We start from the raw sequence: 21149 nt of genomic DNA, 5'->3' as shown, positions 1-21149 counted from the left end.
CGTGCTTCTCTGCCTAATACATGACCACACCCAGCATCATTTGATGTTCCATTGTAATGTTTTTGTATATTAAATGTCAGTTGATGAAAGGACCCATATAGTCCCGATATAATAGAGGTATGATTGTAAATAGTTTAGTTTTTTGTAAATATTTGTAGTTTTGTATTGTGTACAAAACTAGAAATATTTACATAACACAGGAACTCAAAACTGTGGGTTTATCCTTAAACATCCAACAAATGAAGCAACATACTCATTCAAAATGCCTCCCCTTGTTTTTTTTTTTTTTTTACACAAGACCTCAAATATTCGAGCCATAAATTGGCCACAGCACGCTCTAGTGCTGTGGCCAATTTATGGCCATCTCTTCCGACTCTCCAATGTGGCATGCCTTTTGCCACATACCATCCCTTCCAAAACAGCCAACAAACAGTAATCAAGTGGATTAAGATCTGGGCTGGCAGGACACCATTCGTCATGCTTGATGAACTCAGGCACATTTCCTGTCAGCCATGTTTATGTGATCTTTGCCTTTTGGGCAGGTGCTGTGTCCTGTTAGAAGATCCAGTGCTGACCATTGAAGAGAGTCTGATTGAAAGGGGGGGGGTCTCACATGCAGCTCCAGAATATCATTCAGGTACACCCTTGCACTGGTTTTCACCCCCTAAACACAAAATACATCTTGGTTACACCTTTGTAGGAGGCTTCCCACCAAACCATCACTGATGCTGGATGGTGACCCCCCTTTCAACCCTTTTAACGGCCTAACGCCTCTGCAGAGCTATGGGCATAAATCTTGTCATTTTGACAGTTGTAACTCTCCTCAATAGTAAAAATCTCTATCTGTGAAGAGTATTTGTCAATGCTTACCACTCTTGTACCGACACTGCAGTGCCTCTCATCTTTTTTGCCTCCTTTCCATCAGAGCTGAAGTTAGGAACTGTCCTTTTCTCCTGCGGTAGGCACTCATCCCTAGATCACTTAGGTTATATGTGACATCGATCTTGGGGATATTCCCATTTTTCTGGACACGATTCTGTTTTCGTAGGGGATTCCTACGAATTCTGTTCTCCACTGCCTTGATAGCTGTAGGGGTCCTCACAGTTCTTGGGTGGCCAGGCCCGGGCATGTTATCAATTCTCCGTTGTTCACCATACCTATCAATTGCCCTGTAGGCAAATCTTCGGCTTATTCCAAGTGGTTTCAGAAGTTTGACAATTATAGGTGCATCATGTCCTGCCTTATGAAGACGTATGAGAGTAGTCCTGTTTTCTTTATCTCTCCATTCCATTTTCACTGGCTTCCGTTACTAGTTGATGATACCTGTTAAAGAAAACCATACATTAGTAGTACACATGATGCACAACCCACAGCTCTGTGATATCATTTTCTATTTTTATGGGAGTCTTACTTTTGTGACAGTATTTATAGCAGTTGTTTTTTAGGAGCATTAGCAACTAAGGCCATATTGCTCCAGGGATATGCGGTGGTCATTCCCTGACCTTTCCACATCTTACGTATTTGGTGGTCATGGGCTCGAACCCCGGTCTAATCAAGAAGCACGTGCTACGCACTGCTGCCCCTGCCCACCTGACTACGGAGGCGCCATTTATGGCAGTACCGTGTATACTACACTGATCGAGATCTAATCGGGAAATGACTTATGTAATTATTTACCTGCACATTTGTAGTGACATAATTGCCCCGCCCTCTTCTCCCATTGGCTCAAATACATATCATTAAGAGGAAAACTTTTTTATCTACAGAGATAAAAACTTTTCCATCATATACTAATTTTTGCAGTATTTCTCAATTCAATAAAATTTATACTGTGAAAAAGAAATATTAATAAAAGCCTATTGATATTTAAACCCAATTTATAGTTCATACATAAAACATGAGTATATAATTAGCAATACCTGCTCTGTGCTTAATTCATATTCTTCGGCCTTAAAAGTCTTCAGTGCTTCTCTCAGTTCCTCAGCACTGAATTTCTTGTTCTGTTTATTAATTACCCCTTTTCTTCCATCATCTGTCCTCCAAATGTCATATTTTTCTCCCATTTCTTCTACTGCTTCATAAATACTCTTTCCTGAAGATGCATCTTTATCCATTAGTTTTGCTTCTTTTTCTCCAGTTTGTAAATTGAGTCTCACGTGTAAACCAGGTGGAAGGATCTGCCCTATTTTGATAAAAGTAAATTAAATTTCAGATAATTTCAAATGCTATGCTAATTTCAAAAAAAAATTTTTTTTGGTGTTTTAATATCTTAAAAATTTTGATAGTGGTATTTAATAGCTCCTCTAATTCATACCAAATGAAAGTGGAATTAAAAGTAAAGATATGTAGCATATTAATGGAAACTTCAACTTAAACAGAAACTTAAACTTCGATCTCTCAAAATATCTACTTCACATCCTTATACAGTATTTGTTTAAATACAATGATATTTTAACACAAAAAAAGGGGGGGGGGGCCTGGCCTATTTCCTTTACATCTCTTTAGTAATAATATGATTCCAGAAAAAATAACAAAGCTTCTAACTCATCCTTGTTTGAAGACCTCTTCTCTACAATTCTGTATGCAGTTTTATATAGGTTCTGTACAGTATCTGTAAATTATCCAGGCTATTAACAGTGGTACTTGTGCATATGGCCATTCTGATATACCCTGTCAGAAACTTAGTAATTTGGAATCTCCTCTTTTTGATCTTCTCTGGCTTAAAATCTCTTTACCACATTCTGTCAAATTCATCTGTTGCCTCTATCATCTCCACTAATCACTTGGAACTCTTTTACTTCTTCTTTCTGAAACTTTACTTTCTCCAGTCCAACTTTCCGAACAGTGAGATAATTTTCCTTGGCGATTTTAATGTTCACAAACACAACTGGCTGCAGTTTTTTTTGTCACACAGATCCAGATGATCAAGACTCTGAGGCTTTTGAAATTACTAATGACCCTGCACAGATTGTTTTTACCTTACAGAATATCAGGCAATCCTAACTACACAGCCAACACTCTTGATCTTTTTCTCACAAACAACCCTTTCCAAGTACATGGTCAAGGTGAATAGTCCTCTAGGCACCCCAGATCGTAACATGATGATAATCTCTTCTCCAATGGAGCCTTTCTCTCATGGCTTCTCAACCTCATGTTGTTTGGCATTATAAGAATGCAAAATGGCATGATCTACAAGATTTCTATTCTTCCTTTCCTTTCCTTGATTGGATTACTGTTTTAATTCTTCTGATGTCAATGTTTGCTCAGATTGTGTCAGTGAAATTATTCTTGCAGGGATGAAATCTTCACTCCACTTTAAAATCTCATCTTTTATCTAAACTTTGATTTTACAATAAATATGATAAGGCTGTTCAAAATAAGAATGTAGCATACTGCAATTGGCTCACATCCAAATCTCCAGGTGCATTTGCTGTCTACACCAAAGCTCACAACAATTGTAAAGCAGTTATTAATCAGTCCAAACTAGATTTTGAACAGGCTAAGAGTAGACAACTTGCTTCCTGTCCAAATGGTATTTGAGCATTCCAGTCTCTTGTCAAAGCCACTGGCCACAACTTTTGCCCATCTCTGTTAAAACCCAATGGTTCTATTGCCACCTCAACTAAAGATAAAGCTGACCTGCTTGCACCTTACTTTTCTTTTAACTCTTGTACTGATGATCTTGGTAAACCACCTCCTACCATTCCCAGTACACTCCATTCAATGCCTCCCATAGTCTTCCATCAAAAGAAAGTCAGAAGACATTTGAACAATCTTGGTGCCAAGAATGCACCAGGTCCCGATGCTATTTCTCCACTTATTCTCAAAACCTGTGCTCCTGAGCTTACTCTCGTTCTGTGTCACCTTTTTACACTTTCTTATTCCACTGGTATTTTTCTTTCTGCTTGGAAATTTGCTCATATCCAGCCAGTTCCTAAACAGGGTGACAAATCCCTCCCATTCCATTATTGTCCCAGGGCACTTACTTCTACTCTTTCTAAAGTAATGGAGACATCCATTAACTGCCAACTCCTAAACTATCTAGAAACCTACCATCTGATCAGTGATTGCCAATATGGATTCCTTCAGTGTCAATCCACTTGATATAGTAGGCTTACATTATCCATCTATGAACAAATTCAGTGGAAAGGTTTGGTTAAACTCAAGCAGTTTCTTCTAATCACATTTAGCATAAAGGTATTCTAAATAAGCTTCCATCTTATCGTTTGCCAACTGTTTTTTGTAAGTGGGTAGCCAGTTTTCTCTGACTGCTCAGTGCAGGTGATGGCAGACAGCTCTCTGTCTTCTAACTTCTCCACTAATGCTAGTGTTTCCCAAGAAGGAAAGCATTAGTTGGGAAACTAATGATTTCCTCCCCCCCCCCTCTTTCTCTCTTGTATATTAATGACCTTCCATTGACTGTTAATTTCATCCATAGTTTTGCTGATTATAGCACATTGCATTTTACCTTCCAGTTTGAGAAATGTCTTCCTGCAAAAACAGCTTCAACTTCTCAAATGTCCAATACCATTTCCTTAAATGCTGATCTTCACTTAATTCTCAGTAGGGCAAAGATAACTTAGTTAATTTCAATCTTTCTAAAACTCATTCCCATCTTATATTTCACATAAAGGATTTTTCTGCTCCTATACTTACCTTCAATGACATAGATTTCTAGACAAGATCACATCTCTATTAGGGATTAACCCGACTTCTAATCTCTCTCTTTGTATAAACAGATCACAAATATTGCTTCCTCTGCATCTTAAAAGGGTTTTCTCTTTCACTCTCAGCATTACTTTTCTTCTAACTGCTACTCATTCTGCAGAAATCTCAAATCTGCCCTACCAGAAAAAATATTTCTGGTAGGGCACATAACCTTTAAGGCTTTTAGATGCCATTCAAAAGAGGGCAGTTGGGTTAATTAATGATCAGTCTCTTACATAGTCTCCCCATTCTCTGTCTCATGGATATTCTGTTTCTGCATATGTATTTTCTATAGATGCTTCCATGGGCACTGTTCTTCAGAATTGGCTTCTATAATTCCCCCCCCTCTCCCCCTTCCAAACCTACCTGAACACATGTAGCATCCAGTCTGCATCCCTTTACTGTCCAACTTCAAACTTGCAGAACAAATTTTTCTTCTTCCTCATTTATTCCTTTAACTTCCATTTTGTGGAGTCACACATTTCCTGAAAATTACAATCTACAGAAATTCAAATCTAATGTCAACATGTATCTTCTTTCACCTTGTCAACTTTAACCCAATGTATCGTACTAAATACTATTGGTACTAATACCTTTCGTGTTTGGGGTTTTCGTTATTAAAAAAAAAAAAAAGAAAAACTGAGGAGGAGAAAGTGGACCAGAAAAGCATACAAATCAAGGGGGGAAGCAACAAGTGTTGCAATGACTTTAATTTTCATTATTTTATTTTTATTATTAGGTATTTTGGTATTTGGGAATCAGAATCGCAACTTGCAAAGGGTAAAATTAATTTGCTGCATTAATTCTGCGATAAATTTAGTGTTCTTTTCTTTTTTTTTGTGGGACTGTGAAGCCATTCAGAAAAACGTTTGAAACTGCAACATTTACCTGACACTGGTGGCACCCCAAAGTGCAGCAAAAATGGTGGCAAGTCACATAAAATTGAATTGCCCAACTGAGGTGTTCAACTTCTCTTCATAATTTCTAGGAAATGTTTTTTAATTTTTTTTTTTTTTTTTTGTGTTTTGAAATCTGCTTAATAACACCAAGGCGCCTCCATAGCCAGGTGGGCAGGAACAGCAGTGCGTAGCACATGCTTCTTGATTAGACTGGGGTTCAAGCCCGTGACCACCAAATACGGAAGATGCAGAAAGGTCAGGGAATGACCATCACATATCCCCGGAGCAATATGGCCTTAGTTGCTAATGCTCCTAAAAACCAAATAACAACAACAACACCAAATTTCATATTTCCTTAATATGATGAAAGAATAAGATGCAGTAACTAATGTACCACATACCTTTTAAATTTTAATAAAAAATTAAAACATGCTGTATGTTTTACACATTTTATTTTAATGAAAATTCTGCTGAAAACTCTTCCATTTTCCAGTTTAAAAGACAGTTAAGTGAGCAAACTTTCAAACAAATGCATATTTCTACTTGTTACATATATATTATTTAGAAATTAAAAAAAGAATATTATACTACTAGTTAGTTCTATTTTCAGGTTTATTTCAAATTTGACTTTAAATTTGGTACACTTCATAGTGCTCAAAATTTGGAACTAGTATTTGAAAACTACATATTATCCTGCTTCCCACAGTATAGTGGCCATCTTGAAAGAATATTGGATTTCATGTTCTCATCCTTACTATGTGAAAACAATAAATTTTTCCAAAACTAGGCAAGGCCTATAGATGACTGAACTAGTGAGAGAAAAGTAAGTAATCTGAAACTATAAATAAACATTGTTGGCACTTGTCTGGTACCATGCCATGCTCAATCAAAAAGCCAAATAGTTGCAGACTGTGGTATGTCACCTGACAGGTTCTAACAATTTCTGTAAAAAGTCCATAAGAACATCACTTCAGAAACTATTGCAACAAAAGTCTGACTGTATTTATGAAGGTATAAAAAGTTTCCAATTTTTAATCAATGAGCAGTGCCGTCGTGGTATGGTAAGCATCCATACAAATTCCCAGGACACCATTTGGGTAGAGGCACTTTGTTGTGCAGATTATTTAATTTTATGGGTAATCCATATGCCTTAGGCCAGTGGTTCTCAAAACTACTGAGATCTATGGACCCTTCAAAAATCAAAGTTTATGGACCCATTCAAAAATAAAAAAAAAAAAGTTTACAGACCAGCTATATATATATATATATATATATATATATATATATATACACACACACACACACACACATATATATATCTCGGGTGGTTATAAAATAAGTTTCACTATTCGGGAACCCCTAATGTCAAAACAGTTAGAGTTAGTGCTTTGTAGAAGAAAAAAAAAATTTTTCAAATTTCCGCCACCAGAGGAAAAACGGCGTTGCACATAGGTAAAAATTGACACTTACTTCAAAACACGCTGCATACGCAAATGACATCCTGTTAGATAAAAGCAGAAAGGCCAACACCACTGTCAATAACCATTATGGCTCTTACAAAAAAGGAACCAGCTCTTTTAGTAAAACTGTTCTACCAGAATAATAGTAACGCTAATGCAGCACAACATGAATATCGAAAACTTAAAGGTTTGCATAAAGGACCTTTGACATCGGTGGGGCTTTGAAAACTAATAAATAAATTTGAAGTGACCGTGGAATTAGTTGTAATTCGATGCAGGGGAATGTATCGGAACAAAGGTAGTGGATGAAGTGGTGGTTGCAATGGCCTCAAGGTCAGAATGCAAAACACTACCAGTCAGTAGTGCCAGAGACTTGAATCTTCCTTGGTCTACTGTATGTAAAGTGCTTCGAATAATTTTACACTGGTTCCCGTACAAGATTCATGTAATGCAAGAATTAAAGTCTTGTGATCAGCAATAACAAATAGACTTTGCTTTACGATACATGGCCTCGAATGATCTTGCGGTCTGATGGGGCACATTTCACTCTTCATGGGGCTGTAAATGCACAAAACTGCCGAATATTCTCATCCATCTGCTGAAATATTCTCATCCATGTGCATGAAAGACCACTACAAAATCCATACGTTACATTATGGTGTGGATTCGCAGCAGAGTTTATAACTGGACCATTTTTTCTTTGAAGAGTCTACACCTCATGGCCCCGTAAGGTGTACGGTAACTAGTGCATGGTACTATGCTCTCCTAAGAGATCACATTATTCCCGCTCTGCAAGAAAGGCAATGCTTGGAGACCGTAGTGTTCATGCAAGATGGTGCCTCTCCCCACATTGGTCGACAAGTGAGGAACTGCAACATTCAGAAATGATCACATCATTTCTAGAGACTTTTTGCAGTTCTGGCCAGCCCGATCAGCAGATCTTAATTGCTGTGATTTCTAGCTATGGGGATACCTGAAAGACAGTTTTCCATGGCGACATACAGACGCTTGTTGATTTGAAAACAAGCATTAAACAGCTAGCCAGCATCCCGAATGAGATGTTACACGAAACTGTGTCACACGCAGTCCTCCATTTTCAGAATGCCATCTCAAGTGAAGGAAAGTACAGAGAACAATATCTGTAGATTTCTAAGTTCTGATATTAAAATCTAATCCCAAGTTAAGTATTCCATCTCATGCTTACAGTGTCAATTTCTCCCCTGGTGGCAGAAATTTGAACTCCCCCCCCTTCTACAAATCGCTTCTCCATACCATAAATGACATACCCACCGATTTTCAAAGCGCTATCTCTAACCATTTTGACACTAGAGTCTCTTGAATAGGAAAACTTATTTTATAACCACCCAATATATATGCATGTTTCTGTGCATGTATATAAGACTGGGTTTTCTGAAAAGAAAATTCAAAGTTTTGTGTTTAAAAAAAACTGAACTTTATCCTTATTTTTACATAATATATAATAATAACATTATTTATCATCAATTCGCTATACATAGAACGAATAATGTTCCCCAGTTCCAGAGGATGCATTTCACGGACCCCCCTGGAACTGGTCTATGACACCTAGGAGTCCACAGACCCCAGTCTGGGAAATGCTGCCCTAGGCAAATGTTTGATTTGCCTAGGGTGCAAAAATATCCCATGACGGCACTGCCACTGAGTAACAGTTATTGTGGGAAGAACATTTTATTTTAAACAGTCACCTGTTTGGTAATGTACCACTAACACTAGATTAAATTCTCATTTAGGTAAAACATCCATTCTATGTAAATAAAATGTACACAGAGATACATGGCAGCCTGAATTACAGAGTGATTTGAATTAGTGAGGTTTTACTGTATACACAAATGCTACATGACCAGAAATATTTTGGTAGTTACAAAAAGGGCTCTTAATTCAAAAACACTATAATAGAGCTACATCTAGCCTATATGGCAAGAGCCTCAACCCTCTTGTACACATTTTCTACCAACTTCCAGTAAATTTTGGGAGGAATTTACCTCTATTCCTCCAGCAAAGCATCTTCCAGAGCCAGTTTAGGATGACATTTTGGCTGTAGCCTAATCCAGAACACCAATTTGTCTTAAGTGTTTAACAGGGTTCATGCTCTGAGCTGGCCAGTCCAACTTTCCACAAACCAATCCTGTATGACATAGAACATTATTGTGCTGATACTGACAGGGCTCATTCTCATAGCAGTGCCAGAGTATAGGTAGGCACATAATCATCCAAACATCGAAGTAGGTCATAAAGACATGGGTTCAGACATTGGTACCAATGGACCAAGTCCAATCCAGCTGAAACAGCCCTACACCCCAAACCACCTCCACCAAACATTTTATGGTCAAGACAATGCACTCTAACAGGAAGTGCTATCCAGTTAAGCTTCATCCAAATAGATCAAATTAAATAATGTAGCAAGGTTTATCATATTCCATAGCACCTTCTGTGTTCTAAAACCCATGAACAATCAGGAATGAAACTACTCCAAACACCATATTTGTGACTAAGGTATTGGGCTCATGTACAGCTGTCCCACCACTAAATCCAAGGTTCAATGGTGGGGTAGCTGCATATAAGCTCTTTACAGACGATTGACATACTGATGAATGTTCCTGTGGCTTCTTGACATTGTTTTCTACAGACAACACTCACAAGGCACAAACTATATTCTTTGTGGTTTATCAAAAATGTTCCATGAATTTGAAAGAGGCTCTTTTGATTGTGTTACATAATACATTTTAAAATAACACTTTCCACAGTGGATTTCTAAAGGTTCAGACAAGTTGCAATTGTGCACACATGAAGGTTACCATGCACCATCAAACCACTGTCCCACATTGGCATACTGGCTTCTAATATACTTTTGCTACACAGACAAACCCAACTTGTCCCAAGTTGTTTAATAGGGTTGGGGTTTGTGCTCTGAACTGGCCAGTCCAACTCTGACAGATTTATACTGGTATGTCTGAGTTGATATGCATGCACATGGAACCTCTGACAGAGTACACAATATATGTTGGTCATACAGTGCAACTAGGATTACAAATTTCATTTTTGTAGTGGATATAACTTTATTAACTAGAAAAAATTAATGAAAATTTAAATGGTATGCTGGGTTTTTCAAAAAGCATGTTATGAGAATTTTTGTTAGTTTGACATTGAAATTATAACTTTATTTTTTATTTTTTTTTTATGGTGACCCCAAACACAAAAGGTAATGAAACCTATGGTATTCCAGTATTGTGTATGAGTTGAAGGTAGGCATAAGATAGACGATACATGAAATTAGAAGACCTTTACACCAAACATAACCAAACACCTTTATTCCTTAGAAATGTTAAGGGTAGCTGCTTGAGTTTCTCAAATCTTTTCCATGGATTTGTCCAAAGATGAACAATACAAGGCAAGACATCACCAGGGGAGACACTGACTGGATCCATATCAATGGTTGCTAATTGATAAAAATTTGAAAAATAATGTAAGAGTTTATCGTCAATAGATTTCTCCATTACTTTGGAAAGAGATAAAGCAAGTCATCCAAAGAATAATAACTAGAAGGAAGAGATTTGACCTTTCTATGAATTGACACCATTGGAATAAGAGAGCATAAAATAGTCAACACAAAATAAATTAACCTGGAGCACAGATTTTAAGAACAAGTCAAGAAATACTATCAGCTTGAAGACTTATTAGCATCAAGATTTTTCAGGATCCTCCTAGCATCTTTTTTGCGAGAAAACCAAGGAAGTCACTGAATGAATTGTGTTCGGTGTATGGCAGGAGAAGATTTAACAAGATATTCACGGATATAAAAGTTAGAGAAAAAGTAAAGTGCTACGTAAGATGTTATAGATTTTATATGATAATTAGATAACTCACTTTGACCAATTCCACAGTTTCAATTTTCACAGATCTGCTACCTTGCAACTATTCTGTACATCTCTTTTCAGAGGCACTGCACTTTTTTTTTTGTCACAATAACAACTAAGTATTATAACTAACCTAACCTAAAACTAACAACTAAGCTAAAATTACCCGGTGGATGAAAGATTCAATACAAGTATTCCTTCTGTTCACCACATCAAAAGAGGGAGCATACAACAAAATGACATAACCCACCACTCCATCCAGGAAACCACAGCTTCAACACAAAAGTCCAAAGTTCTCAATGTAGTCCACCACTGCCAAAAATAACATGACTTTAAGGAGGCTTTCACATTCAGGAAGACTTCAATAATACATCAATGAGAATAACAGGCAGGGTGATCCCCCCCCCCAGGCTTGGCCCATCCTATTCCAAAGAGGAATACATCAGCCAGAAGTATCTGCATACAGGATAACTCCAGATCCACTACAAGCAGGAATAATACACAAAGAGGCCACTTTATCACAGGTGGGAGGAGAGAGAGAAATTCCAGTAAGCAACAATAGGCAAGATCACTTGCCAAATAGTGAGCAAAACACAACAGAAATTTTCTTCCAGGGTCTTCTCCCACCCACGATCAACGTGGCAAGCAGCTAAACAAGAACTATGAACTGTAGGTACAAGACAATCTGTCAAGACAAAAGAAATAAACTCCAATGACCTAGCATCCCAGATTCCATATCCCACTTTAAATTCTTTGTGCAACTAGGATGAAAATGTAATGTTGAAAATGATGAAAATGTAAATGTAATTATTATTACTAATTATTATTATTAAATGTGTTAATTTTTACTATGGAAGGAGACAGTGCTCTGAATTAAATTACAACACTACATTTAATGCAGCATAGCACGTTTTTTCAGAAAATTTTAAGCCTGCTTCTAATACATTATTTCACAGGCAGAACAACATAGGAATGAAATCGTCTAATTATCACCTGCAGCTGAACTTAATGCTAACAACACCCCTAAAAAGAACAATCAACCTAGTCCATGCACAACTCTGAATCTGAGGCCCCCATTACATTTAAGTTTCAATTTTTCTATTACATTTCTTTTCTGTTATATTTCTTGACTGAATAGGAGATGCCTATGCATTTCCCATTCAGTCCAGAACTTAAACTACAGCCATTCCCTGACTTACATAGGGGTTGCGTTCCGCGGAACTCTACGCCAAGTCGAAATTTCTCTAAATGCTTATGCAGCACTCGCAACTATGCACGCTGAATTTGATTGAAAAAAAAAAAAAAAAAAAAAGAAGAAGATATTCTTAATATCTTCATAAATATTTCTTGCTTTTGTTTGAATGGCCATTGGACTCAAGGGGCACTTGCTACTGAATCTGATTTTCCATCCATATTATTAATAGCTTTTCCATCTTCAATTCAACACCTGAAGACTGTTTTGTAATCACTGTTTCTCTTAAATGAGCTGATCCTTTAACAAGTTCTTTTATCCGTGCACTGTCCCTTAAAATAGTATTCACTGTTGAAGCAGTGAGACCTAATTCCATGCAACAGATGACACTTTGTCCTGCTTTGTGCTTCTTAATTAATCATTTTCATTTCTAAATCAATTTTGTTTTGTTTCCTAGCACTGCCAGCACTTGCACTTTTCATTGGTCCTTTTCTCTTCACCATTGTAATAAGTAAGTAGGAATGAAGAGATTCTGAAAATTTATTTGTGTTTTTTATATGATTGAAGATTTCAGTGAAGGGGAACTCATTTCACCATAATACCGTAACGTAAAAACCCCCAGAATTTCAGTTATCGGTATTATCGCAAATGCAATAAGATCAAGTTTACTACCCATTTATAATAGACTGCACTAACAGAAAAGCCCAATAAAACCGAAAGTGCAAATTGTTTTTATTGTTTTACAGTAGTGACCTCCAGAAATGTGTTTTAGAAAAATATCACAAAGGCTTTCAAAATTGATTCTTATAACGGAACATATGATAATGAAGAAAGTGTAGTGTAATTTCCATTATAAAAAAAGACCGTTTAGAGAGATAAATAGCTTAGTTATATAGCAATAATTTCAACTTCCAAAGTATTAGAACGAATTCCCAAAAAAAAAATAAATTAAAAAAATAAAAAAATGTGCTATTGGGTTCACTATACCTCCATTTATTCCTTTGGGATTCAAAATACGTTTCTACAATTTTTTAAGTTTGCACTGGCCGGCAAAAACTTACATAAAGTCAAATTTCTGTAAGTCGAGTATTACTTAAATGGGGAGTGCCTGTAGTTACAAAAATAAGTGCTGTTGTTATTAAAACAATACAGTATGGTATTAAAAAAAAAAAAAAAAAAAAAAAGCTTATTTTTAAACATACAAAATTTTGTTAAGTGAAGTCTGATGTACCTGGTTTTATATGTTGCCATTCTTCTGTAGGTTGAAAAATATTTTCACTGCTTTCATTTATATCATTTTCATTTACTATGTCTGCTTCTTCATTCTCACTCTTACTCTGAACAACTGTTAGTCCTCCTTGATGTTTACCAAGTGCATAAAGAAAGAGGCTAGCAAGGTAAAACAAGAGGCAATAACTTCTGCCTTTCATATTTCCCCATAGATTTCACTATATACCTAAACAGGGAAAATAAATTTAAAGAAATTGAAAAAGAAAACAGCTGTAGGATGAATTAATGTTGCAGGAAATCTACATACTTTCAGATTTATATAAAAATCATATTATATGGATGAGCATTTAAAGTACACAATTAACACAGCATTCCTTTAAATAACAACATGAGTTGAACATACTATAAAGACTTGTAATAAAAATTAACACCACAATGGTGTCATTCACATAATTATATATCAGCAATTACATATTATACAGAAATCAATGATGCACTTTAAGCCCTTATTCTTGAAGTTTTAGTACCAATGAGGGTTTTTTTTCTGTTACATTGAAAAGAAGAAACTAAAACTAGGATAGGTTTGCTTTTGTCATTACATTTTAAAAAATTACAGGATCTACATCTTTGATAATGATTATATAATTAGTGAAAAGATGATATAAGGCTATACAGCAGGGGTCGGCAACCTGCGGCTCTTTGAACATGTAACTGCAGCTCTAACTTTTAGTCCACATGTACGACAAGCAACGCATTTCCATGAGCAAATATTTTTGAACATTAACTATGTTAAAAATAAATCATGAAACCATCTAAACAATGTGAGTCTCTCAGCATGTTTAAAGATGAAAATTATGGCACTCACCTGATGTTGAGAGACTCTCTCAAAAAGTTCAAACATCCAATTCGTACCTATTTGGATGTGTTTTTTTCAGTATTAATAAATATTTCAAAAAATATATTTTTTTAATAAAGCACCTTCCCACTATTCCATTTCTTAAAAAACTCCCCCCAAGCTTGAGCTGAGACTCTTCAGATTCTTTTTTTTTTTTTTTTAATTAAATCAAAAATGGCTCTTCACTCAAAAAAGGTTGTCAATCCCTGCTTATACAGCTTAGCAAGAGAGAGACCATTTGCACATCTCTTCAAATAATTTGTCCAAACCATCTTTTGCTAGAACTTAATTGCAATTAATCAGTCCTAGCAGTTAATTGCTCTGTCAGAAAAACAATTTCCATGCATCTATCCTGCAACCATCCCTTTTCAATTTATGTCCTCTTGTATACCACTGTCTCAGGAAGAATAAGGATGAATAAACTAAATGCCATCAACATTTTTAGTTTATTCGCCCATTTAAAGCCTTAAACACACTTCAGTCACACCTTCCTGCAGAAGCCCAGTTTCCAAATATATACTGTGATTTACAGAACTCAAGTCTTTCTTGGTAAGAATATCCTTTTCTGTGCCCCCTAACTAATTTTGTTAATGATCTCTGCACCCTTTTCCCCAAATCTATGTCCTTCCTTAAATGAGGTTTCCAAACCTATATGCAGTAGTTAAGGTGTGGCCTAACCACTGCCATACACAACAAGATAATCACCTCTTTTTTTTACTGCTGGGAAAATTCCTGTATATCAACAGAATCCTATGGGCTATCCTAGTAGCAGGCATGCACTGCTCACTGTTTCATGTTAAACTATACAATAATCCCTAGGCCTTTTTCATTCAACTACAAACAGTTTGGCAAGGTCTAAGTGGTTATGTTATTCTGGGATTAAAAAGGTAAAAAAGTAAACTGCAGCCATTATCAATCCACTGCAGGATGGAAGCCTCATCAACGATTCATTTTGAGGGAAATGGACCATAATCTGCGAAACTAGTCCAGTGCGGGTTGGCAGATCGAACGTATTTAGCAGTCAGGGACTTGAACCCCCCAGTCTACTCAAAGAGTGTGTCCTATTGCACTCCCACTCCTGACCACTTGGCTACAAAGGCTTCTTACCACTGCCTTACACAACAGGATAATTACTCCTTTTTTCCTGCTGAGCAAATTTCTGTATATCATTAAGAGAATCCTATGAGTTGTCCTAGCAGCAGCAGGCATGCACTGCTCAGAGCTTCATGTTAAGTTGTACAATTAGCCCTAGGCCTTTTTCATTCAACTACGAACAGTTTAGGAACCTGGTTATTCTGGGATTGCTGCTATTCAAATGCCGTACTTTGCATTTATCAATGTTAAACCTAAATTGCCATTTTTGAGTCCATCTACTTAATTTATCCTAATCATATTAGTAGCCAACTAATTACTATAATTAACCAATTCCCACCTATATATTACCAGTGCACTTAGACATTAAGCTTAATATACCTACATCAATATCACTAATAAATACCAAAAAACAGTATGTGGAGACTCAACACTGAACCCAGTACGACTCCACTTAGCATCAGTCCATAAAGAGCAGTGGCCATCAATAATCCCTACTCTGTCTCTTGCCACTCAAGAGCATAAAAAATCATATTAACATGAATTTCTTTTTGGAGCATAAAAAATCATATTAACATGAATTTCAGGATTCTTTCAGCATAATTGACTTTTGATCTGTATCAATGATTATGCTGCAATTGAAGTAGTATGGCCATCATATTCTCATCAATGACACATTATGTGCCACACCCACTTGCATGCATTTTTGTATGCTTGTTTGTTATTTGGAGCATTAGCAACTAAGGTCATATTGCTCGGGGAATATGCAGTGGTCATTCCCTGACCTTTCCGTATTTGGTGGTGACGGGCTCGAACCCCGGTCTCGAACCACACTGCTGCTCCTTCCCACCTGGCTACAGAGGTGCCATTTTTGTATGCAAGTGGGTGTGTGGCACACCCACTTGCATACCTAGTCAGGGGAAAAAAAAAATTAATATTAACACAATAATATTATGAAGAACACAAATTGTCTTTATTCCAAAAATATACTGATAGTGTGCAGAGGTTGAGAAGATGAAAGAAGACATGGTGGTAAACACCGCTCTGTCTTCTCCCACACGACAATCCTTTTTTCATATTCACTCAATTACAACCATCAAAAATAAATTACTGAAATATGAACTCTATTGAGAAGTAATATATATCACTTCTCAATTTGGGATGCATTCTTGCTTTAAAGTGTACAGCAGCAAAGCACGCAGTATCCTGAAATTTTCATTAAAAAATAGCTATAGATTACTTAGATCAGTACCCCAAAAGTGCAGGTGTGGCATGTGGTACACACCAAGACTGCTAAAGTCAGAAGACATAGTATATATGTCTGTATATACATTTATCTTCTGGTCAGTATGCCCTTTTGTTAGACAAAAATGGGTTCCAGGAAATAAAACTACATAAACATTGCCCAAGACTAACTAACATCTATTGGCTCATTATAATTGCGTGAAAACAAGCCAATAAAAACTGCACCTTTCTTTAATGGATTCAAACTTCAGCCTTATCTACACAATATTGTATAACATCAATCAAAATCCATCTGCCATCCAGAGCTGGACCAAGGTATTTCAGCACTCTGGGCAGAAAGATGATTTTTCGGTGGCCTTTACTAAGGATATATATTTTTTTTTTTTTTTTTTTTTTTGCCTCATTGTTCTGTTTTTGGTACCCCTTAAAGAATGGTGCCCTGCTAGCCCATAGATTAATCTGGCACTGATGCTATCCACAAGGGCCAGCACCTCTCTCTTACAAGAACTGCAGTAAAAATTCTAAGTTGCTCCTATACAGTTGTCAGTTGTGTACAATATAATTATTTATACACAATTTAAATATTGACAGTTTCTTAATATTAAATTAATAACTTTGTGAAATTAAAGAGGCCTATGGTACCAGGTTCCATAGATGAGTAAAGAAATTCAGTGCAGTGAGATCAGTAACTGGGTTTAATGAGTAATTAACAGAAGCTTTCGAGATTTAAGTATCTCTTTGTCAGCTGTATAAATATAAAATGTTACAAATGGAATGTGCAGAGCGTGGTCATGTTGAGTAAAAAGAGAGCATGCACAAGGATGTGCAGATGCTAAAGCATCAGTGTAGAATTAGGTGATTATTGTAGATGCTGGTTGCGTACATGGGCTGATTGCCAGCGTTTGTCATGCTGTAACACTACAAACTCCATAACTGGGTGTAGCCACATGCTTCTATCGTGGTGTTAAAAACACTATGATAACCAGATATGTGTCGTGACTCAAGCCACAGTCGTTCATAGTAGTGGCAGGATTGGTCAACCATCTCGGTATCACATCTGGGATTGAGGTTGTGTTGCATCATTAGCATTAGTAGAGGCATTTGATGCAAGAAAGCAAGCTTATGCAGCATCAGCCAAAAAAAAAAAAAACCCACTTCCACTTCACACCTCTGTTCGTTCAAAATACCTGTCCAGCTGAGCCTTAAACTTATTTAGGCTATCAACCTCCACTACAAGGGATGGAAGTCTGTTCCACCAACCAACCACCCGCTCGCTAAAGGCAAATTTCCGCACGTCTATCCTACATCTGTCTTTCCTCAATTTCAATTTATGCCCTCTCAGGTGATTATTCTGAGCTAGAGGAAGAATCCCATCAGCACTGAGCATGCTCAAACCATTCAAGGCTTTATACACCTCTATCAGATCACCTCGCTGGTGCCTAGTCTCCAGACACTGTAATTTGCAAAACTTAAGCCTTTCTTCGTAAGAGCATCCCTTTGTTCCATTCACTAATCTTGTTGCCCTTCTCTGTACTCGTTCCAGCAGCTCTACATCCTTCTTCAAATGAGGCCTCCAGACCTGTATACAGTACTCCAGGTGTGGCCTGACCATTGCCTTATACAAAAGAATAATCACCTCCTTATCCCTGCTGGAAAAATTCCTGTATATCATTGACAATACTCCATGAGCTACTCTTGCAGCCCGTCTGCACTGCTCAGAGAACTTCATATCTGCCTGCACAACCACCCCCAAGTCCCTTTCATTCTCTACCACTGTCAGTGTAGTACCACAGAGTTGATACGTTGCTCTGGGGTTGCTGTTTCCCATGTGTAGTACTTTACATTTGCCAATGTTAAACTTCATTTGTCACCTCTCAGCCCATCTGCTCAACCTTTCCAGATCCTGTTACAGCAGCATAGTGTCAGTAGTGTCCTTGACAACCCTGCCAACCTTTGTATCGTCTGCAAACTTGGACATTAAGCTTGATATACCATCATCAATATCATTCATAAATACAGAAAACAATAATGGACCCAACACTGAGCCCTGAGGGACTCCACTAATAACATTAGTCCACGATGAGCAGTGTACATTGATTACCACTCTCTGTCTTCTCCCCCTCAACCACCCCTTTATATTTTTATTAGCTGACTCTGCAGTTGCAGGGCATCAGCCAATAATGCCCTGCAACTGCAGAGTCAGCTAATCGAATGGCCCTTTCATGTTCAGAGAGGAGGTCCTGGAGCCTTCTTGAAGTTTCCCACACATAGCAGCTGCCACAATCGTGGCACATGATGCAGTATATCGCACTACTGTGTAAAAGAGGGGAGAATGGGTGTCTTCACCCTCGAGACTAGAGATCGCAATCCTCTACCGGGAAGTTTCAGGCACTTTATCCAGTACCCACGTAAGATCTTAGAAATGCAATCTGAAGCGCCTGGATAATATGTAATGTAAGCAGTAGATATTGTCTCGTCGCTATGGGAGGGGCCTCGAACATACGGCAAGCTCACAGGCTTGTAGGTCACACTTGTTCAAGACATAGGTGTGATAGCCTCACTCATCTTAGAAACTTCGTTGCACCTGGCATCCATGGAGCTGGAATGACTCCAAGCTCAAGAGAGAGAGAGTATTGTGTGTGTGTGCAGTACTGAACAGGTGGAATGTGCTAATCTGTAGTTAGCAAATTGGCCAGAGCACATGGGCTTTCGGTATACCGGAGTTTCCAGATGCGAGTCTACACGCTTCACCAGGACATCCAAGAAGGAAAGGATGTTGTTCGACTAATTCTATTGTGACCTGGATGAAGGGAGGGAGTTCAGATGTAGTAGTTGTCTCTGAACCTTGGGGGGGGGGTAATAGGGAAGATGTCAACATAACACCAGAGGGTGGCAGGGACCTGCAGGTTCAGGAATGTGTTCCTCCACTCTTCCATCACAATGTTAGCAACGACGGAACTGACGGGGCACCCATAGCAGTGCCATGTATTTGTCTGAAGACAGTCACCAAACATGACCACACTGCTGGACAAGCACAAATTGAGGGCAGTACAGAATCCTCCATAGATACAGATGTTCTGTCCAGTAAACTGGTGTCTCTATTCAAAAGGTGCTTTTTATATATGAACATACGAACTGTCTAAGTACATCGCCCATCTACTAACACCCCTAGTAGGAAATACCAGTCACACCATTTCGAACAGTGAGGAATTCCTATGCCTCATCAAACACCTCACCTTTCCTGAAGACAAGATCATGGCATCATTTGATGTCTCTTTATTTACTTCCATTCCTGTGCGCAAGCCATCGTATATACAAAGCACTTTTTGAATAGAGACACCAGCTTACTGGACAGAACTTTTCTATCCATAGAGGATATCTGTACTGTCCTCAATATGTGCTTGTCCGGCAGCATGGTCAAGTTTGGCAACTATCTCTTCAAATACATGGCACAACTATGGGCACCACCATCAGTTCCATCGTTGCTAACATGCGGTGGAGGAATACATATTCCTAAACCTGCCGGTCCCCGTCACCCTCCAGTGTCATTATGTTGACAACATCTTCATTATTATCCTCCAAGGTTCAGAGACAACTACTACAACATCTCAACTCCCTATATACCTTCATCCAGTTCACAATACAATTACAGTCAAGCAACGCCCTTTCCTCCCTGGATGTTTAGTTTAATTTTAAAAACAAAAAAATTCTAAAAAAAAATAAACAAATAAAAAAACAAGTTTTTATTTCATATTATCTCAGTATTTCATAAAATTAAATCTCACAATAAAAGATAAAGTATGAAAGATAAACACAAAAGATCTCACAATCACTAACATGTAGCAATATGTATATTAACTTCATTTTCTATATAATCAATAAGCATTTAAAACACTAATACATATAAAAACAATTTTTGAGACAACTAATAAACGTCTATTACCTGTATCATTTCAGAATTCATCCCTGTAAATCAGCTTGGTGCTTGCTTGCTTGTTATAATGGACATTTTCTGGCACAAAGGCAGATAATGCCGAATTGTGACTATCAGTATGGTGAATACAAAAAAATCCACACGTGGATAATTAATATTTTATATTATTTTTATTTATTATTTTATTACTTTTGTAAAGAGCAGTTGTTATAATCATAAGTTTTTTTATGTTTAATATTAGCTTGTTTTCCCCCTAGAATGCGGGGCCGCCACCAGACCATCTGACATTTGCCAGATGGCTAGTCCATCACTGTATGCCTGAGTATAAAATGTATATATAAAATGTAACAACCTCAGCTTTTTGAAGTGAAACTTCTTAATTCTTAAGCATGCCCCATGTAGGTAGGGGTGATGATTCATCGCCACTATCATGTACCACTCCGTACCAGGGACGAGCAACGCAGCACCGTACGTAGCAGCGACACATGATGCAATCAGTATCCCTACAGCGCGGCCACGGTGTAACTCGCATGCGTGTCGCATTTACATTTTAAATCTATATCTCAGCTTCTAGCAGTCCGATTTTAAAAATCGGAAAATCA

General features: G+C 37.5%; 1 protein-coding gene across 3 annotated transcripts in view; it reads right to left on the bottom strand.

The window, feature by feature from the left end:
• The window catches only part of Sil1 (Sil1 nucleotide exchange factor), a 67845-nt gene that overhangs the window by 43277 nt on the left and 3419 nt on the right, over window positions 1–21149 (bottom strand). For 2 of the 3 annotated variants that reach the window (XM_090385470.1, XM_090385469.1), the window contains exons 2-3: window positions 13383–13607; window positions 1920–2182 (exon numbers count right to left, since the gene is read on the bottom strand). In XM_090385470.1, the coding sequence (XP_090241596.1) occupies window positions 1920–2182; window positions 13383–13581 (462 nt within the window). In that variant the 5' untranslated portion in view covers window positions 13582–13607. The remainder of the gene's footprint in view (window positions 1–1919; window positions 2183–13382; window positions 13608–21149) is intronic. The other variant, XM_090385471.1, reaches the window with a different exon arrangement.

The sequence above is a fragment of the Mastigoproctus giganteus genome, chromosome 11 (genome assembly GCF_048544385.1).
Source record: "Mastigoproctus giganteus isolate SK-2022 chromosome 11, ASM4854438v1, whole genome shotgun sequence".
In the NCBI taxonomy this organism is placed as follows: Eukaryota; Metazoa; Arthropoda; class Arachnida; order Uropygi; family Thelyphonidae; genus Mastigoproctus; species Mastigoproctus giganteus.
The sequence above is the reverse complement of the archived record's forward strand: the minus strand, read 5'-3'. Positions and strand labels throughout refer to the sequence as shown.